This window comes from Triturus cristatus, chromosome 10 (assembly GCF_964204655.1).
Source record: "Triturus cristatus chromosome 10, aTriCri1.1, whole genome shotgun sequence".
In the NCBI taxonomy this organism is placed as follows: domain Eukaryota; kingdom Metazoa; phylum Chordata; class Amphibia; order Caudata; family Salamandridae; genus Triturus; species Triturus cristatus.
This window is the reverse complement of record NC_140593.1, coordinates 841,223,833-841,245,544: the sequence shown is the minus strand read 5'-3', so window position 1 is coordinate 841,245,544 and position 21,712 is coordinate 841,223,833. Positions and strand designations below refer to the sequence as shown.

At 43.7% G+C, this 21,712-nt stretch overlaps 1 protein-coding gene across 1 annotated transcript in view; it reads right to left on the bottom strand.

Moving 5' to 3' along the window:
* Nucleotides 1-13,871, bottom strand: part of LOC146790119 (enoyl-CoA delta isomerase 1, mitochondrial-like) — an 82,099-nt gene extending 68,228 nt beyond the window's left edge. Inside the window, exons 1-2 of the mRNA XM_085628476.1 lie at nucleotides 10,151-13,871; nucleotides 5,363-5,490 (exon numbers count right to left, since the gene is read on the bottom strand). Of these exons, the coding sequence (XP_085484602.1) occupies nucleotides 5,363-5,490; nucleotides 10,151-10,463 (441 nt within the window). The 5' untranslated portion in view covers nucleotides 10,464-13,871. The remainder of the gene's footprint in view (nucleotides 1-5,362; nucleotides 5,491-10,150) is intronic.
* Nucleotides 13,872-21,712: the final 7,841 nt, after the last annotated feature.

The window sequence follows — 21,712 nt, the reverse complement described above, 5'->3', positions numbered from 1 at the left end:
CACAAAAGGAGGTGCGGGCTTTCATAGGCCTCACTTCATATTGTAGGCAGTGGATCCCTCAGTATGCATTTCTAGCAAAACCACTCATTCAATTGACAACACAGGAGGCAGCCACATCGACTGTTCTCCCTTGGACTCAGGAACATACACAAGCTTTTGAAAGCCTAAAGAAAGCTTTATGCCAAACACCTGTTTTAGCAACACCATGTTACAATAAACAGTTTACACTCTTCGTTACAGAACGCGAAGGTACTGCCTTGTCAGTACTCACACAGGAACAAGCAGGATCACACAAACCATGTGCTTATTTTTCTAGTACATTAGATCCCGTAGCTCAGGCTTTGCCTGCGTGCCTGAAATCAGTGGCAGCAACAGCTTTAGCAATCAGACAAAGCGATGCCATAGTACTAGGACATCCATTGACAGTACAAGTACCACATGCAGTAGAGGTTCTCTTGAACCGCACACAAACACAACACTTGACTATAGCACGACTCACTGGTTACGAATTAACATTGTTTCAGCCACATATAGAAATCAGACGTTGTAGTACATTGAATCCTGCCACACTGTTACCAATAAACGGAACAGACCCACTAGCACATGATTGTATTGAAGTTATCACTATCACGACGAAACCCAGACAAGATTTAACAGACGTCCCATTGTCAGACCCAGACCTGACGTTGTATGTAGATGGTTCATGTATGAGAACAGGTACAGGAGAGCTAGTGGCCGCTTACGCAGTCACAACAGACACTGAAATCATTGAAACAAATTGCATAAATACCTTGTCAGCTCAAGCCGCAGAGCTCATCGCTCTGACACAAGCCTGTATTCAAGCCACAAATAAAAAAGTCAACATATACACTGATTCACGTTATGCATTCGGAGTTGTACATGACTTCGGCGTGCTGTGGCGAGAGAGAGGTTATTTAACTTCTCACGGTGCCCACATTCAGCACGGACCCCTCATTCATGCCTTATTAGATGCAATACATCTACCCACTGCAATATCAATTATGAAATGTAAAGCTCATACGAAAGTTACGGATATCATTTCTCAAGGCAATGATCTAGCTGACAGAACAGCTAAACAGACTGCACAAACTCAAACATCCGACATGACAAAGACAATAGTCCTGACACCAACACATTGTATGACGGTTAAGGATCCCGCTCTTGACGTAATTGACATACAGACACATGCTACACCAGACGAAATAAAGAAATGGACTGAATTAGGAGGGATCCAAACGGATCAAGGATGGATGACGAAGGAAAAATCTGTGTGGTTCCTTCCTGATTCAATGGTCCAGGTTATAATTAATACTGTACATAGTCCAGCACATCTAGGAGAAAAAGCTATGCTAGACAGCATTCAACACATTTGGTTCAACAAACATTTACGAGCAGCAGCTAAACAAAAAGTTCGTACCTGTATGATCTGTTGTCAGTTTAACCCAGGTAAAAGCATCCCCGTAGATCAGGGTGGATTTCAGCCTCCTGATCACCCTTTTGAAGTCCTCCAGATGGATTATATCCAGATGGAACGATGTCGAGGATTCAAATATGTCCTCGTAGTTGTCTGTGCTCTTTCCCGTTGGACAGAGGCATACCCGGTTTCAGATTACACTGCCCCGACTACTGCCAAACAGTTGGTTCGAGAATTCTTCCCACGGTACGGTTTACCACGTGTTATCTACTCAGATAACGGCCAGCCGTTCTCATCCGAACTAATGAAACACGTTTCACTTTTGTTAGGCTATCAGTGGAAATTTCACTGTGTCCGACACCCCGAGGCAGCAGGTCTCGTGGAACGACATAATCAAACTCTGAAAATTAGATTGTCCAAAATTTGTAGAGAGAAAGGTGTCGACTGGGTAGTAGCCTTACCAGTTGCACTCTTTTACATGAGAATGGTAGCACACTCTCGAACAGGGCTATCCCCTTATGAAGTGATCTTCGGTAGACCACCAAATATGTGGGGGACGCCTATACCACGCAAAATAACTGATATTGACTGTAATATGCTGACAGATTACCTGGCTTCCTTGATGTCTGCACTACAATCTTGTCGTTCACAGGTAGCTGCAGCTTTTCCCGACAACACCGAGGTGAAACCCCATGACGTAATTCCAGGGGACTTGGTATTAGTGAGGAACTTTGACCGGAAGTCTCAGCTGGATCCTAGGTGGAAATCGCCTCAACTCGTATTGTTAACGACGAGGACAGCCGTGAAGATCGAAGGTCGAAAAGGCTGGATACATTCAAGTCATATCAAGAAATTTCATGGACTACCGTCCGACGTAAACGACACACCTTGCGTGTCCTCACCGATTGACTCAAAACTTCCTTTGGTTGAACTGAATAACAATGAACAATATAAACTAAAACTTCGGTCTAACAAGTCAGGCAATTTGATTGTTTAAGTCCTCTCCAAGGTGAATCGGTCGAATTTGTCTCTGACATGTATCCCTTAGACCTGTATAGAGAAAGAAACAGAAGGTTGAAGTTGAAACAACATGCGTACTGTAAATCACTGCGTAGTCATTGCACAGTGACGTTATTAATTTTGTTTTTCTTAAGTCTTTTAATAATCGCTGCAAGTATATTGTTGCACATATATTATCCTATTTCTAAACATGTTTATAATGTTACTGCTGAACATTCTTTTAGTGAATTACCCCCGCATGAGTTGTCCTATAGATTTGCGCTGCGCAATAACACTTTTATTAGTATGTTACATCATTCCCATCAGGTTAGCAATGCTACAAATTGTTGGATATGTGGCCGACTCCCTCCCTATCAGAACTATAAAGGAATTTTACCTCTCTTTCCATACCCATTCACACACAATGGCTCCTGTGGAGCATGGTTTAGTTTAATTAATTCCCTAGATTCGAATTCTGCAGTTTATCAAGACAACTGGGTATGGGGAAATCTGAACTTAGTTTTGCTCAAAGTCTGTTACCCTAACAAGGAGGGACTTCCCAAAAGAACAGGAACTGATCTAGAAAATGAAGTATATGGATTAGGTAATTTTACGCTTAATCTCATGATCCTGAATGTCGAATCCGAAGCTACACCAATTTTGCCCGCCATGTTAGTATTTCCAGTTAAAGGTGGATTATGTGTAAGAAAGAATGGTTCCATACATATGGGCCATAGTAGATGCACCACTGTAATAGAATTTAGTGATCAAGGCAAGTCTACATTTAGAGCTTCACGCCATTCCTACTTCATATGTGGTCAGACGGCATATACACGTTTGCCTCTAGATTGGGATGGTACCTGCTACATCGGATTCCTTTTGCCACCTGTTTTCCTAGCTCCTCCTGATTTTCACAGAAATACTCATCTAGTACACAATAGAGAACGGAGAGATCTCCCGATAGTCGATTACACTGAGACAGCATGGGAAAAATACACAGATTTCAATAAAGGTCTCTTTCCCTATATAGGTACAGTTACTAATAGTAAGCTGATACGTAGATTAACTAGAACCCTTGAAGCAGTAGTGAACGAAACTATTTCCGCCTTAGGCAATTTAACAGAAGAGCAGTCTGCTATGCGGATTGTTGTGCTTCAAAATCGTCTTGTCCTTGACGTCATCCTGGCCGATAGGGGCGGAGCTTGTAGGGTCATCGGATCAAGCTGTTGCATTTTCATACCAGAAAATTCGCCATCTGTATATAAAGCCATAACTCGCCTTCATAAGATTGTAAGCCAGATACACCAGAATCCAGGCACCTGGACTTGGTCCGGTTGGTTTTGGAGTGTATTATCTACCTTTGGATGGAGGGTCCTATCCTTCCTAGGTATTGGCTTTCTCATATTATTCAGTTGCTGTCTATGTCTACAATGTGGACCAGCGATCTGTGGTCTGTGTGCCACATCGTGTATTCCACCACCAAAATTCCGTTCATCCCAGAAGAAAAAAGAAGAGCAAATGATGCTATATGAACAAATCAACGGATTGATGAAGATTGATATCTCTTAACGGGCAAGTAGGGGACAAGGAGGGAATGTGGAAATATGGATTTTTATGATCAGTTATGTCCCCTATCTTGGACCCCAACGGTTTCATGTACAAATCACAAGTACATGTATGATCCCTCCAGTTCCAGTTATGAAGACGCAAACACATGTGCGTCCACCGTCAACATGTCCTCTTTCAGATCCGCCATGAATGGGCCAGATATTCCATTCCTAAGTATGAAAGGCCACCGGCTTTATATGGTTCATTTATCCCATTTTTACAGTCCAGGCGAGTAGGCCCTGATTCTGCCATCAAGCCTTTTCCTGCCTTCTGCCTTCTGCCTCTGAAAGCTCCAGTCTGAGCTCGCATCTGTATCCATGAACTTTGTCCTACTTCCTGCGCGGCTAACGGTGCCTGACTCCAGCCTGTTGCCTGCCAAGAAACTGTATTTCACCTTCGAAATTATCTGCTCCGCTCCCTATCCAATGCATTCCTGTCTAGTAGTTTGAATAAACATTCTTCCAGCTACCGAGCAAAGGGCCCGGCTTCTCTGTCATTATGCAAGTAATTCATAGCCCGGTTACTATGGAAGATTTCTGCCCTCGCATCTAGTGTAGACACTTAGACGCTTGTACACGCACTCACAGTCAGTATAGAATAGATTTTGTTCGAAAGACCTTTCTTTTTGGATAACACAGTTCTTTAAACATAGGATGTTAGATATGATTTGGGATTAGGTTGACTTGACCCTCCAGACTTCTGTCGCCACATGTAGAGCTAAATGTCAAGTCCCCTTCACCCCCTAGTTGCACGTCAATCACACGTCATGCTGCTGCGCGCGCATTTCTGCCAAGTATTTCTGCTGACATTGCGAAATTCTTTCATGGAACCACCCTATTATGACATCATACCTGATGACGTTCTTTAGTTACGCCCAGTTACACCCACTCTAGCTACGCATGTATGTTTTATCTTTGCTATCAATTGTTACGCCTCCTCCATCTGTTTCACTGTAATGCCTATTGTATAAAAATGATTACTTGTCAATAAAGGAGGTCCTTCACTTCCTGAACCTTCGTGGTGATGGAATATGAAGTCCTCAATTCGAATTGACTTTGGAATAAAGCCCGTTCCGAACCTCTAATACCACGGATTCTGCCTCTTATTTTACTGAGCTATTATTATAGATTTTCCGCATCAAATTAAGTTCCGGTAATTAAATTATTTACCACACCTGGGTGAAACCACCTGATAGGCATGTGCTATAACAGTGATTGGGTCCTGTCTAATTGTGTGTGAACCCTGGTAGCTCCCACTACCTGAAGGCACTCGAGCATCTCAGATATACCCCTTTGTGGTCAAAAGGCACACAAATCCTACCGATGTTATGATGACTCCACGGCAAGCTTTATCCATCTCTAAATTCTCCAACCCGATGGTGAACTCTGTCAGGAAGTTCAGGCTCAGGCTGTTGACAGGAGGGCTTTTCATGGTCAGTACAGCAACTCCTGGAAGACAGCAAAGCATAGGCTCAGTTGTTTGTGTGGAAGGACATCAAAAGGAATTGTAGCCACTCAGAAGCAGATATTACTAGAAGTGTGACTCTTTAGCACAATGGAAAGCAGGAAAACCAAACCTCCAACTCCAATATCGCTCCTAAACTGGACCACTCATACAAGAATACAAATAGCCTGATCCACAGTGCACTTCAAGCTATTTATCTAAATAAGTGGTGTTCTCATTGAAATGCAAATATCCTTATTGTACTTACTGTTCTATATACATTACCATCATGAGTTTCTTCGTAGTCTCATTTCTGATCAACACCCTGCTAAATCATGTATACTGTTAGATTTGGGGGTCTCTAGTTGGCAGAGGTAGGTACCTTTAAACAAACAGGGATCCTTGCGTCTAGTCAGGGTAAGGGGCTACACTCCTAAAATAACCCCTGCTCACCCCCTTGGTAGCTTGGGACGAGCAGGCAGGCTTATCTCAGAGGCAGTGTGTAAAGCATTTGTGAACACATACAGTAATACAGTCACAACACTACAGATGGACACCACACAGGTTGTATTATAAACATAAGTCTTTTTATATAGACTTAACACAGACCAAACAACTAAAAATCCACAATACTGTACTCAAAAATAGACTTTAAAATGGTAGGAAATAGCTCAGTTCTCTTAAGATTGTAACTGCGACACTTTACTCTCAATGTACCTTGGATGCGTAACGCAAAGCAAACAAAAGGGTTGCATGGAAGGTGATGCATCGGTTCCTTTCACTCAGAGGAGTGGAGGTGTTGGTTCCTTACTGCTGCGCAGGGGAGTTGATGCTCGCTTCTTTACTGTGTGGGGAGGTGATGCGTCGGTTTCTTACTGCTCTCCGGTACGATGTGACAAGATGGCTCCTCGATGCGATACTTCTCTCCGGTGTGATGCGACAAAATGGTGTCTTGGTTACGATGCAACAACGTTGACGCGATGCGTCCACCCCCGATGGCCGTGCGGCGACTCGATGAGCTTTGGAGCCGCGGCAGGCCCTGCAATACGCTTCTCCGGTGATGCGACGGAGACCTCTGCGGCGGCGGCACACTTCGCCGGTGGTGCGCCGCACTTCGGCGATGCGATGGCGACAGCGCCCGCGGGGGCACGCTTCCTTGGCGATGCGACGGCAACAGCTGCGGCGGCGACACGCTTCTAGTCGTTGAGTCGCGCTTCCAGCTCCCAGCGACACGCAGTCTCTCAGAAGGCCCAGCACAACAGCAGGCACTTCAATTCGCAGCAAGGGAATTCAGGGGGAGCCGGTTGATGAAGTCTTGTATCCCTGAGACTTCAGGCATGAGGCAAGCTCAAGTTCAAGCCCTTGGAGATTCTTCTTCAAGTTGATGAAAAGCACACTCAGTCCTCTTCTCCTTTCTTTGGCAATGAAGCAACCACTGCAGGCCAACCACACAGCACAGGAGTGGTCTCCTCCTTCAGCTGGTTCTTCTCCTCAGCAAATGTTGTCTTGATTCCCAGAAGTGACCTAAAGTTCTGGGGTCTGGGTCCCCTTTTTATACACCAAACTCCTTTGTTTCCGAAGGCAGAGAGTATATGTGCTAGTCCAAACCAGTTCTGTTCAGTCCTGGAGCACTTTGTTTACAAGACTCCTTCTCTTCTTTGTCAGGGTGGGCCAGGGTCCTCAGACACACCACAGGAGGTGGAGCCAGCATTGTGGAAGGCAGGCACAGCCCTATTCAAGCCCAGGTGCTACTCCTCCCACCACTCTACATGCAGATGGGTCTATTCAGCCCTGTGCTGACTCACCATGTCTCCTGGAATACCCCAGCCCATGTCACTCACAAACCAGGCGTGAAATACACAACCTAGCAGATGCAGGCTTGGATGGTTAGGCAAGAAAATACCTACTTTCTAAAAGTGGTACTTTCAAACAAAGAATGTTAAAACCAACTTCACTAAAATATGTATGTTATGATTCTGAGTTCAGGCATACTAAATTCGTTTTTCTACCATGTTCCCTGGGTCAGTTAGGATTATAAGGTGCTATAATCAAACTGCCCATTCTGGCCTATGGGAGCAGGTAGCCTTGCAATAGTGAAAAACGAAAATGGCTGTAATTCACTATTTCGGACATGCCACACACATCAGGGCATGTCCTACCTTTTACCTACAATTCACCCTGCCCTTGGGCTTACCTTACGGGTGTCTGATATGTGGAAAAGGGAAGGTTTGGGGACTGGCAAGTAGGTGCACTTGCCGAGTCAACATGGCAGTACCAGACTGCAAACAGGCTCTGCAATGGCAGGCCTGAGACACACTTTACAAGCTGCTCCGGTGGGGGGGCACAATCAGTGCTGCAAGCCCACCAGCAAAAACCAAAGGAAATGATGGACGGAGTGTTGAACATTGCAAGCACTCACCCCCAGTCAACTGATCTGGGTTTAATCCATCACCGTTCTTTAGCCCACTCTGCCACCCCAGTTCAGACATGGCCATATGCAAATCAGTCTGACCCTGTGCCTCATGGGAACAGTCCAGCCCGAACTGCCAAGCCATGTCTTCCCTGGACCGGAAACAAGCTTCCTAGGACCGGTTTCTGGCATTTCAGCCGTCTTCAGCCAGGCTTGCTTGAATCCAGTGGCAAAGTGAGCAAGGGACTCACTTCTGAGCATACCCTGCCAACTTATGGCGAACAAAGCAAAAACCAAAGGAAATGATGGACGGAGTGTTGAACATTGCAAGCACTCACCCCCAGTCAACTGATCTGGGTTTAATCCATCACCGTTCTTTAGCCCAATCTGCCACCCCAGTTCAGACATGGCCATATGCAAATCAGTCTGACCCTGTGCCTCATGGGAACAGTCCAGCCCGAACTGCCAAGCCATGGCTTCCCTGGACCGGAAACAAGCTTCCTAGGACCGGTTTCTGGCATTTCAGCCGTCTTCAGCCAGGCTTGCTTGAATCCAGTGGCAAAGTGAGCAAGGGACTCACGTCTGAGCATACCCTGCCAACTTATGGCGAACAAAGCAAAAACCAAAGGAAATGATGGAAGGAGTGTTGAACATTGCAAGCACTCACCCCCAGTCAACTGATCTGGGTTTAATCCATCACCGTTCACCAGCAGCATTGGATTTACATGCCCTGGGCACACGTAGTGCACTGTACTAGGGTCTGACAAGTAAACCAAATAAGCCGATCATGGGTTTCTTCGTTGTCTCATTTCTGATCAACACCCTGCTAAATCATGTATACTGTTAGATTTGGGGGTCTCTAGTTGGCAGAGGTAGGTACCTTTCAACAAACAGGGATCCTTGCGTCTAGTCAGGGTAAGGGGCTACACTCCTAAAATAACCCCTGCTGAGGAGTTAAAGAATAGGGGAATGTAATGCCTGTACCGCCAAGAAAGTGGAGGAAAAAGGCTCCATTTAACCAGAAGATGTGAAGGAGTATGTATGTCAGTCACTTGGGATAGCAGAACGGACAAAAGATATAGCTGTGGGAGACACTGAATTGAGTCTTGAGTGTGCAGACCCAGAATCATATGCAAAGAGGGAGAAACAGTTACTCAAAAGGCATGTCACTGCTTCATGCAGAGATGCATGAATGCGCTTGATTGAAAAAAACTAATCAACAAGTTTTGTAACTAGCTGCTTTCACTTCCTGCTTCTTTTAAACAAACATCTGATACTGAAGGCTGTGAGAAATAAATTATTAAAAGTATGCATTTTCCTCTTAAAGTGTAAAACATAATTAAGGGCGAAAAATAGTTGGGTGTAAATGGTGGAGACTTTTTATGGTGCCAGTGACCAGAGAGTGGTAGAAAGTCACAGTTCACCCACCTACATGTTCATTCGTAGCCGAGCTCTAGAACACTTCGTGAAACTGCACACTCCCCTTCTGTACTTTGCTGGTTGAGCCCTTAATGTTTCTCAAGAGGAAGGAAAAATAGGACACAAAGGGGCACAGTTCTTAGGTGATATCGCCACCAGAACGTCACTTTTAGTGTTGTTTTGGTGGTGGTAACCCCTTCTCCTGATTTACGAAGCGGCGTTAAGCCACTTGACGTCGCCTTGTAAATAATGCCCCTTTACTCGCAACACTTAGTGTGAAAGGGGCGCGCAATGGGTGCTGCAGTGGCCATTCCGCGCAACACCCATTGCTTTTTGACGCTGCCCAATATTTACAAGAATAGGGCAGTGCCAAAAACTTAAGCCAGGTAAAGTCTGGTCTTAAGATGGGGATACGAGGAAAAATTATTAATTTATCCCCGTTTTTTGCTCTTTCTATGTGTGCTGCATTATGCAGCACACATAAAAACAGCAAATAGCCTTTAAAGATTGTTGATCTGCAGGAAGGTGTCTCTTCCTGCACATAGACAATCGCCCCTGTAGTGCAGGCACCGTTTCAACATGGTGCAAGGGTGCCAGCGCTTGCGCTAAGCAGCTTTTTTAGTGCCAGTGCTAGGGTAAACGCAGGAGTAAATACAGCGCATACCTGCATTTAAAAATGTCAGAGCGTTACCAATTTTGGAGTAACACCGCGCTCTGACAAATTATTGTAAATATCCCCCTGAATGACATAAATGGGGATTTCCGATTCCCTGTGGCTCTGTTCCTCATTGAAATACTGTGTGTGTTAAAGAAAAAAGGTAGACCACTCAAATTACCTGTTGTGCCATCCAACTCGACTGAAATCTTGTCGCTGAACATCAGCTTGTTGGTGGAGGACAGACATGCGGCCTGTCCTGAGCTGACTCCATGTTTCTGGAGAGCACCTGGAATACAATGAATTTGCAAGTTTGGTTGAAGTAAACAAATGATCACTCCTAGAGCACTTCCATAAAACAATGACTCATAAGCACACTGTAGGCCCCGACCTGAAGCACCTGCTATATGAATGCTATTCAAGTAAATGGAACTGGACAGGAAAGTAGAAAAACGCCATGTGGAGACCAAGCAGCATGGCTCAGTTTCAACCATTCAGTTGGGGACAAAAACAAGAGCCAACTTGCTCTTTTGAACCCTCAGGTTCAGTGCTCTTAATAGATGCTGCACCTGTTGAAGCTCAAGGCAGAAATGTTGATTCTTCCGCCTTAGATGGGCACATTGGGCATGCAAGGAGAGTGGGTGGTAGGTAAAAATGTAGTTCAATGCCCACCCCAAGACACTTGTTTTCGCTCCTATACTTTCCATACCCTTTATAATGTCAGTTGCAAGAGACCCCACTGCTGTTTTGAGATATTCCTTTTTAAGGGTGAGAAAGACTCCTGGAGGCCTCACTAGTTTGCCAGCACTCAGATTTTGCTTCAAGGAAAGAAAGCATCTGATTGTATTTATGGTGGCCTTACAGTTCCTGCAACAACAGACTTTGGAGGTACAAGGTTTCTCCAAATTGGTGGCAGAAGCTCATGCAACGCAGGAACGACTAGTGAGAGTGGCAGGCTGTGATGACATGCATGCGGCTGGCTTCCAGCAAGCCCACTTACAGTGTTGAGAGAAACTCAAACACAAGACGCACCTATGCATAACCGGGGCCAATGCGGACCTTGGGGGTACCAGGACTTGTTGGGGGAGATGGATGATGAATCGCTCACCAAAAAGTGCGACAACCAAGAGGAGGCCATGGGCTGTGTTCATTGAGGGACTTCTGCACAGCTGGCTATTATGTCAAAAAGGCACACTAGAAAAGAGAAGCATGTTTTTTCCAGACAGCACAGAGAAAGAAGGGGCTCAGAGAGAAGGCAAGAAGAGATGAAGGTTGGAAACCTTATGTTATAGAGGGTCAAAAGGAAACAGAAGGGACCAAGGACACTGTAGCATCCTGCCAGACCAGGTACTCGCCAATAACCACGCCACACACAGAGTAATTTTACACATATTTATTCCACTGCGTGTAAGTCAGAACTCAAAATTCTAAGCGTGCCTTCAACTCATCTCTTCAACGCTTACATCACAGGCCTAGGGGTACAGTGGGAACCAAAAGAGTTCCTGCTTCCTTTTGTTTACAAGACACAACATCTCCGCTTTGTTAAATGAAAAGTTACAACTTTATCCAGAGACAAATAAGTAAATAAATACACAAACAAACACATGAAAAAATACACATAATCATGGATCTACAAGCAATTATAATTCTTCAATTAATTAAGCGCTGTGGTGCCTGAATCACATGTCCTGATCGGGTCACTGGAAACTAGGTACTAGCAGACGAAGTGTCAGTGATCCGCACAGGTGAGGTGGAATTATCACCAGCCACAGAGTAATCAACAGTCTATCGGGGCCTATTACCTACATTGACATCGATGTATGGCGAGTGATGGGCCACATGTCAAAAATGAGAGGAATCTCACTTAAGAGGATGCTAGGCAGTCACCATGTGTCCTTTGGTGTTAGTGATGGTTTCAGCCTTAAAAGGAGTATCTTAATTTATTTTTCTGTGTTGTCTGACAAGCACTCGATCTCCTCTTGTAAAAATGACGTGTTGCACATGATGTCGTTTATCAGCATGTATTTTCATCTTCTGTTTGCGACAAAACTCTGTAGCATGAATGTCAGCCTCATTCTTGGATCTGAGTTCGTTCCATTGGGGCAGCTTGCTCGTCATGGCTCTTCCAAACATGAGAGCTGCAGGACTTTCCTCTGTCATTGAGTGAAGGGTCGAATGGTAAGCTCAAAGAGTAGTGATGCGAACAACTTTGAGGTCGAGCTTCTACAATGAAGCACGGAGAACAGCTTTGTTTATAGTACTCAAACCGTTCTACCAGACCATTGGCCTGGGGCCAAAGAAGTGTCATTTGATGCATTGTATTGAGGTGAATTAGAAAGTCTTTGAATTCTTGACTATTAAATGGTAGGCCGTTGTCAGATTTTAAGACTGCAGGTATAACCATGTTGCAAAGATGCAATTTAATTTTTGAATAGCTTTTCATGTGCAGTGGATGAAGGGCATCTACCAATGGAAAATGGATGGTAGTAGTCATCAACAATAACTAGAAGATTATGTCTAGCCTCAAGAGGACCAAAGAAATAAATAAAAACTTCCCAAGGATTATGTGGCAATTCTGACATGTTCATGGGTGCTAAATAACTTGAGACAAAAGACAGTTGCATGTGTGACAAGTCGTCAATTCTTTTTCAATCCTTTCGTCTACATAAGGAAACCAAAGTCAATTACTGGGATCTCTCTTAGTCGTAACTATTCCACGATGTCCCTCATGGACAACGTCGATTAATTGTTGGCAGAAACTCGAGGAATAACAATTCATATACCTCGCAGAATGAGGAATTCTTGAGTCATCTCTTACATTTTTGAAAACCAAATACTCACTGTCATTAGTGAGAAGTCTTAATTGCTGATTGATGAGCAATAATGTCTTTTAACTTTACCATGTCACTATCTTGGCTTGTGGCGATGACAATTTGTTCTAAAGACATGGCAGCTGGTGTGCTCGATTTCACAATAAAATTGATGTAGGCCTCAACAGTCTTAGATGAGGTACCAGGGCGCTGCAAGGGCACTCTTGAAAAAAAATCTGAAGTAATCCGATCTTTCCCGGGATGCTGAAGATTTGTATAGCTGTATTCTTGTATCCTCAAACCCCAATGATCAATTCTAGGAGGCATTCTGGCTTTGGGATTGCCAAATATTGTCAACCGTGCTTGATGATCCATCAATACTGTGAAGGGCTTTCTGTACAAACGCTCAAGGAAATATTTGCCAGCTCAGACCACTGCCAAACTTTCTTTCTCAAGTTGTGAGTAAGCACGTTCATTTGTGAAAGGCTTTTACTGGCGTATGCCACAATATGGATCCGAGCATTTGGCTGTCTGTTGTGCTGTGCAAGGATTGCGCCGAACCCATCATGGTTAGCGTCAACTACAACCTCTGTGTAAAGTTTGGGATCAAAGTAGGCCATTTCAGCAGCACCCTCAGAAGCGTGCTTGTTTTTTGGAAGCTCATTTCACATTCTCATAACTAATGAAAATAAATGTTTGTTCTTAGTTCTCGCAACAGTGCACTGACCATAGCAAAGTTTTGCATGTATCTATAACAGTAACTGGCCATTTCAAGAAATTATGTTGACATAGAAATGTCTTACGGGGGGATTTGTAGTAGACGCTTGTTCTTTAGCTGGATCAGGTTTCATATTCCCATCAGAAAAGTTATGGCCAATGAACTTCATACATTTTTTGTGAAATTCACATTTGTAAGCATTCAGAGTTAAGCCTGCATCATTCAACATCTGACATACTTTCATGAGAGCTTTGTCATGCTCTTTTTGTGTAACTCCAAAAACAAATCTCATCACTATAGTTAAACGCATTTACTACAGGCTGTATGATACGTCGAATGACATCTTGGAAAAGTTCTTCAGCAGAAGATATACCAAAACTCAATCGCTTGTAGCAAAAACAAACCAATGTATAGAAAAGGTTGTAATTAAGGCTCTCTGTTTTCCGTTTTTACTGATTTTTTCAGATAAATCTGGATAGAAAACCATTTGGTTCCCTCTCTGTATTTATATTTAAATGTGTATAAAAACGTAAATTAGATTGTTTTTTGACTGATTTCTAATGTGGTCGGTCAGTCATGCAAAAACAACAGTTGATGGACAGAATGCAGAACAATGTCATACATTCACCCCAGTACAGAGATCTGGGCCTATATCCATCGTTTTTTTGCTCACCATGCCCATGAGGCATAGGGTCAGACTGATTGGCATATGGCCATATCTGAACTGGGGTGGTGGAGTGAGCTAAAGAATGATGATGGATTAAACCCAGATCAGTTGACTGGGGGTGAGTGTGCTCACTTTGCCACTGGATTCAGGACAGCCTGGCTGATGAGGGTTATGAACCCGAAACCGGTCCCAGGATGCTTGTTTCCGGTCCAGGGAAGACATGGCTTGGCAATTCCGGCTGGACTGTTCCCATGAGGCACAGGGTCAGACTGATTTGCATATGGCCATTTCAGAACTGGGGTGGTGGAGTGAGCTAAAGAATGATGATGGATTAAACACAGATCAGTTGACTGGGGGTGAGTGTTTGATTTGCTCAAGCGCTCCGTCAATCATCCCCTTTGGTATCGTCTGTCAGTCATGACTGCTTGCCCAATAGCGGTGAGGATTGACTGTTGTGGGGATTAAAAAAAGAAAGACATTTTCGTAATGAGGCTTAAAAAGCAGATGATATGCATAAGGTTGATAATAACAGGTCTATGTTTTCATGTAAGTGCAGTGATTTATCATCGGTCGGTGTTCATTTCATTGAAACCTGTCAAGAATTCAAGTAAGAGTGTACATTTATTGGATAGATCAATGTGGACATATACAAGTGTAAGCTGAATTTTTTCCTTCCCCAGACCCAAAATTAATATAAAGCAAAATTTAAATAGGGACATACAGACTGAAATGTAAAAAGAAAAAAATACCATAAAGCCGGAAGCCCTAGTTGTAATGTACCTGGATTTTTCTTCAAGTTCAAATTGGCGATACCCTATAATTAGGTCAAGTCGAGAAAAGAACTTTGCACCATTCAATTGAGTTATCATATCAGCAATGTGTGGACCGGGATGCCTCTCGCTCAATTGCATTGTTGGCCTCACGCATGTCAACGCATTATGTGTACAGCTCCTTTACGGTCTCTTTTAGGCACTATTACAATGGGAGAAATCCATTGTGTTGGACCAGTGGAGTATTCAATAATGGCTTGTTTAAGCAATAAATGAAGTTCCTTTTAAACAGCTACTTGCAACAGAAACTTCTGTCTTGGAGCAAGGACGAACATCCTCATTTATGTGCAACTTTACTTTCATTGTTTTGAGTTTTCCTAACCCATTAAATAATAAAGGAATTGACTTACAATTTCATGATGATCATTCATATTGTAGTTCGCTGAGATCAGTCCCATATCAGCAGCTGTGTTAAAATCCAGCAAACAGGCACTTGAAGCTCTTGGAGTACATGAATAGCATTTGTAGCACAGTTTTCTTATGTTTCATCGTGGCTACAAATGAACCATGACTTTTTAAGGCCACGTGTACACCTTAGTCTTTGACTTCATAAATTGTGGTAACAGATAATTCTTGATACTCCTGCTCAAGGCATGATATTTATCGATGCACTGCTTTCAATTATGAATGGTATTGAACACCTGTTTATCTTGAAAGAGATCGTTGGACATTTGAATATTTTTAGTGCTTTTTCATGTCGATTTTTCTTCACATTTAATTTTTTCTCAAGTTCAACTAGTCCCACATGTGCATGCCTTTTTGAAGTAAACATAGTCATTACACAATTGTCATGGTCACTGGAAACTGATAGTGTGGAACTTTGTGAATGATTTAGAGGACGATCAACTTCATTTGGTGCAGATTTGCCTCGTTAGTGTGACCGCTCAGACTTGTGTGAGCACGCTGAACATCACTGAGGAAGCGTTCGGGTGAGCATCTTGTCTTCACTTACTCTTCTCTTCAACCTTGCAAGTCATCACGAAATAGTTCGCTTAACAACAGCAGATGCATTTCTGTCCAATGGCGGACATTTGCCTCTGTGTGGAAATGACAGTCCACATCTGAAACACATTTTCTTTTTCTGTGAAGCCATCACCTTATGTCCCTCGGCCTTGCACCTTAGCTTACTTTTCATGCTCATGACTGACGTACTTTGGGCACCTCCATGTCAGTCGCTTGACGATCAGCACACTCTTCAACACAGGCAGCCTTGAGGACTTGTTTCAAGCTCCTATTTCTTTCAGCATTCACCGTCAAAAGGAATTCGACAGACATCCATTGATTAGTCTGAGGAAGGTAGTTTCCTCATCATTAAATTAACTGAATTTACAGTGCTTCACCAGAACATCCAGTATCTCAACAAACTCATTGGTGGTTTCACCTGGTCTCTTTCGTTCTTGGCTGAATATGTATCTTTCATAATCCACATCTGGCATTGGGTTAGACTTGACATTCAAGGCTGTTTTGATTTGATTGTATGTCATTTCACATTATTGTGGTATCTTTTCAGGTCTTCTTTCACTCCTTCACCAGTCGTGGTCTTCAGATACTTTATAATATTTTTATAATCTTTTTTTTTATCTATGGCATCTATGAAATCTTCAAAAGCCTCTATCCATCTTTTGCCGATATTGTGTTTTTGGCAATATCAAATGCAGATGGCGGTTTTAAGAATTCAGCTGCTGTCTTTTCTACAAATTGTCATATATAGACAATGCTCACTGTATCTTAACTCAATAAAATTGGTAAAAAGAAAAAAAGAGTGCAGCAGCTGTACATACATTGGTGGACAGTAGTGGTCTCTCAGGCACTTTCTGCGGAACTTGATTAGAGAGAACTTCTCTACCACCTCGTAACGTGCTGGCTTCGGGGTCAACCTCAATGACTTTTGGAGCTTGGGTCTCACAGTGGCTCTCCTTTACTTGATGGCAGTCTATAACTGGGGGAGAGCCAGCTGTAGCGTCCTGACAGCCCCGGTACTCGCCCATAACCACGCCACACACAGTAATTTTACACATCTTTATTCCGCTGCATGCAAGCCTGCCTTCAACTCATCTCTACAACGTTTACATCATAGGCCTACGATGTACAGTGGGAACCAAGAGTTCCAGCGTTCATTTATTTACAAGACACTAACTTACTTAATCCAGAAAAGGTGAAGAAATTGACAACTGAAGTTGGAGTGCATTTGAAAATGACGGCTAGGAGGGGCACAGGCATGGATGGGGGAAGGGAGGGTAGATCACCTGGAGGCCAAGGCACCGGATCCAGATTGGTCTTGAATTACAGCTTGGAATCATTAGAAAATGTCTGATGGGTGGCTGTAGTCGGAGATCTGGGATTTCCTTCCATCCCTTCGGACATCACAGTAACAGCGGTAATGCAGAGCATTTTTGGGGAATACATACTACTTGCTATCCATACCACAACAAAGGTGATAAAGAAGGTCCACAGAGTACTGACTAGGACACCTGAAGCCCTACCTAGTTCAGGTGATGGCACCATCAATGTGATCCTCATCCAAGAAATGGGTGTCCAGCAGTCATAACTGTCGATATCGGTTATTGGACACACGATGTATGCTCTAAATCCCATTGTTTTACCTGCGCACTTGGAAATTGCTGAATAAAATCGGTTTGCAAAAAAAAAAAATCTATGTGACCCTCATTGAACTGAAACATGGGGAAAATAATTAAGACCCTGGCTGTGTAGAAAGAAACGTTACAAGCTCAGGTACAGCTGGTTTTCCTTTTTTCTGATCTCAGCACAGGTATGCAGACAAGGAGAGACCTGCAGGTGGTTCGTGAGGAGTTGGCACACTTATTTATAACTTTGACACTCTGATAACCAGCATATCTGAGAGCAGCGCAAGAAAGTAAAATTGATGTCTTCATCCAGACAGATGAAGTGTGCTCCTTTTTGGAAATTGTCAAGTCTTGTGGTGTCCAGACAGTCTAGGGTAATGACAACATTGTGGTTAAACTGTATGAGATGAGAGAACTTCTTCCATTTTGAAACTATGTGCAGATTGTGTTTTCCCCTTTTTCACTTGTCATTTTTTCTCATATCCTTCTCGTCTTTCTCATACACTGATGCAGTTTTAACATTGATGCATACTTTGGAGATGTATTTATTTTAAAATATTTGGGGATGTCCAACTGAGATATTTGTTGAATGTCTAAATTAGTGGCTCATACATGGTGTTAAATCGATGAGTTTTTCTGGAGATATGGCTCCTTATCTGTACAGTAGGACATATATTAGAGTTGATACTCGAGGTCTCATTTCAAAAAGGATTTTAACAAAACATTAAAAAAAAAAAATCTTTTGTAGAACCTACATAAGTATTTAATATTTTCCAGAAAAGCAACAGATAAAGCTCATTCTTTAATTAATATTATGTGCAGCTTGTCCCACACTGCAGCTTAATTCACACATAGGGTGCATACTCCACAGAAAGCTTTTCAAATAATGGATTTGAACTCATTGACCTATTTGGATTGTGTCAAGCAAAGATATTTGTATATTTTAGATCATCGGAACCTACTGACCAGATGGTTTGATGAATTAGTATTGCTAGCTTGAATTATATTCTTTTGATGACTTGAACCTTATGCTGCACAGAAGTAATTTGCTGCCTTTCATTGATTCATATCACTATCCTGGACATAGTTTTGAATGTTTTACAATCTTCTCCCCATGGTAGCAGGCAAGTATCAGAATGTCATCCAGTGAGATCCCAGGCTGCCACAGAATGAGCTTGCAAAGGTTCCACAAGCGTCACCCCTGAATCAGCTCGGCCCTAATTTCACCTAGTTTGTCAATTCCCGAGCATGTGCTCGCCAGCTTGTGCAGCCCCACAAAGAAAGTGCCTATTGACTCCTCCTCCGTTTGTTGTGCCTACTGGAGTTTAAACCTTTGGATTCAACTGGGGGTTGAAATGTCTACTGAGGGCTGAGGTGGCGGCATCAAAATTGTGGTCAGCACCTGTATTAGATAAATTCCCAAAGAGATCGTACAACTCATTGCTCCCCATGTGCAGCATCATCGATCTCTTAACTGCGCCATCAGCCTCTCAGGTGGCGCAGGAATAATGTTTCAAACAACCTATCCACTGGTGCCATTGCAGCGCAGCTGTTACTGGATCCGCCAGTTGAGTGAATAGCAGCAACACATTGATGGGGTGGTGCGAGCATTGCTGTAGAGCCAAAGGTGAGAATGCTTGAGGTGGCATGGACATACTGCTTGGACACACAGCAGTGTCATTTGCCCTTGAGACTTTGTTGCTGTGTCCTGGCCTGTCTGGGAGCTGCATGTGACGACTGCGCGTGGATCCTCTCACACACACACAACACACTGAAATCACCAGCTGTCTTGGCAGGATAATCTGAGGACCAGGCCTTGGTATTCATCTGGGCATTTCCTGGGTTCTTCGTCACTGCCTGCTGTCCAGGACAGTACTGGAAGAGGTGGTGGGGGGCCACCTGCTGCCTTCAAATGACTCTCCTCTCACTGGCTGCCACGAGCCCTTCATGTGAGCCCTGCAGGGATCTTTCTCCCAGGGGTTTATAACAGGTTCCAGCTCTTGCTTGAAGCTCAGGCATGCGGCATCAAGGAACCTCCTCCTTGGGGGTTTTCATACTGCTGCCATCTCCTGACCAGAACTCCAGTACGCGGCCTACCCGGGCATAGTACACATGGTCGAGTAGGCCTCAGGAGGGGCTAGGGCATCGTGCCCGCTGTGATGCACCACTGAGGCAGCAGGTGATACCGTACTCAGTCCAGTGCCCACCACTTGCCTCGTGGTTGCCACACACCGTGTAGCCGAGCACCACAGCATACAGTGAGCCGCTCCAGCAGCATCCTCACACGGTCACACTGCGGCCCCAGAACAGCTGGGCAACCGATGCATGTAAGCGGTCACTGCACACGCTGGGGGTCAGCCCGCCACGTCACCAGTGTTGTGGTGGGGCCTAAGTGGTTCAGGCCCAGAAGGGGCCTATGGTACTATGCTGGTAAGGACACGTTGTACACAGAATATGGTTGTGACATGCTCTGCCCTCGAGCAGTCAGAGCACTTTATTTATGCCCTTGGGGTGCATGTTGACAACATTGTAGGGTAGCGGCCGGGTGGCTCACTGCACTTAGGTCCCATGTGTGGTGTGCCAGGTGTGCTGACGTGAACATGTGATTTTATTTTTTAAAAGACAGGGCATGTGTGTAAAAAGTCCTCTCAAAATCAAGGGTGCATTCTTTTGCACCAGGGAAGGAATTCATCCAATTATCAATATTAATTCAGCACAATGAGGAACCACTTACATACATAATATGACAATCTTTATCAAGTGGAATGGCTTATCACAGTTACCGGAAATAGTCTATTCTGTAGTTTTGGTGTGGTTTATTGTGTGGGACGTATTCCGTATGATAAACAAAAAGTCGGATAAAGAACACAACCGCCTTAAGAACAATGGCAAGTCTTAAGGACCTTTCCAAAATTAAAGGCTCAGTGTTAACTAGAAAGACTTTATTCATGGGGTCATCCCTGAGGAGTAGTCTGGGAGAAAACACCCATGCATGGATTGGAGGAGTGCTTCTAAACTATTTCTCATGGCCCTGGTGTCTTTTACTATCTCAGGCAAAATGGTGTTCAAAGATTAGTGGTTAATTTTCTCATCCAGGCCATTGTACGTGGAAGGGGATGGGGTTAAACTGCCTAACTCGTGGAGACTGTGTTCCACGTATGTTGTCGTTTGGGTCAACAAGCAGTAGAGCCAGCACTGTTCTTTCTTAAAAAGGCGACTCTGTAGGTTCTCCTGAACACCTTCCTTTATGAAATGGTCCGTCATCCTCATGGTGTTTTGCTTGCACCTCATGTTGCTGCAATGTTCGCAGATCCTGGTTTTGACATTCCTGCCGGTCATTCGCACTTAGCGAAGTTGGCAAGGGCATGTAATCATGTAAATTACATTCACTGAATTTCAATTCATGTGATTCTTTATCATCCAGACCTTGCCAGGTTCAAGATTCAGCATCTTTGTGGTCAGATGGTATACGCTGCAATTCCCACAAGCGGAATGACCCACTACTCACGTAGTCCCCAGCTATTTAATACAGTGTTCCTCTGTTCAGAAGGTCTTTTGGCGTGTGTGGAGACTAAAAGACACACAAGTGTGTGGAGACTAGACAATCCTTCAGACTCCTCGCTCTCTTGGAGGAGAAAAGGGTTTTTTCCCAGTTCAGTTTCCCGGTTTGTAGTATGTCCCAATGCTTGTTTATTCAGAATCAGAAAAACTTTATTCGATTGTAAAAGAACAATCATAAAAGTATACATATAAAAAAGTCATTACAATTCATTAAATAATATCAGATCATTTCCAAAGGTTGATAAAAAGAGATACATTTATACAGTTATCCTATTTCTAATAAGTATCACTTTCTTCAAATACAATGTAATTGTTGCAACACAGAGGTGATTGTCCAAGCGTTGGATATCATACATAGCCGGGCGGCATTGCCGATGCCCGATCTCCCTTAAAAACGGCAATAAAAGAACACGCCTGATTTGGTGGTAACATTTACAAAATAGAACAACATGAATTGTACTTTGGGGGGAAATTTCATCACAGGGACAGGGAGACAGTACATGAGACCAAACATTAACTGTTGGAAAGCTGACCAATCTATGAAACAGTCCAAACCTAAAACGGGTTAATAA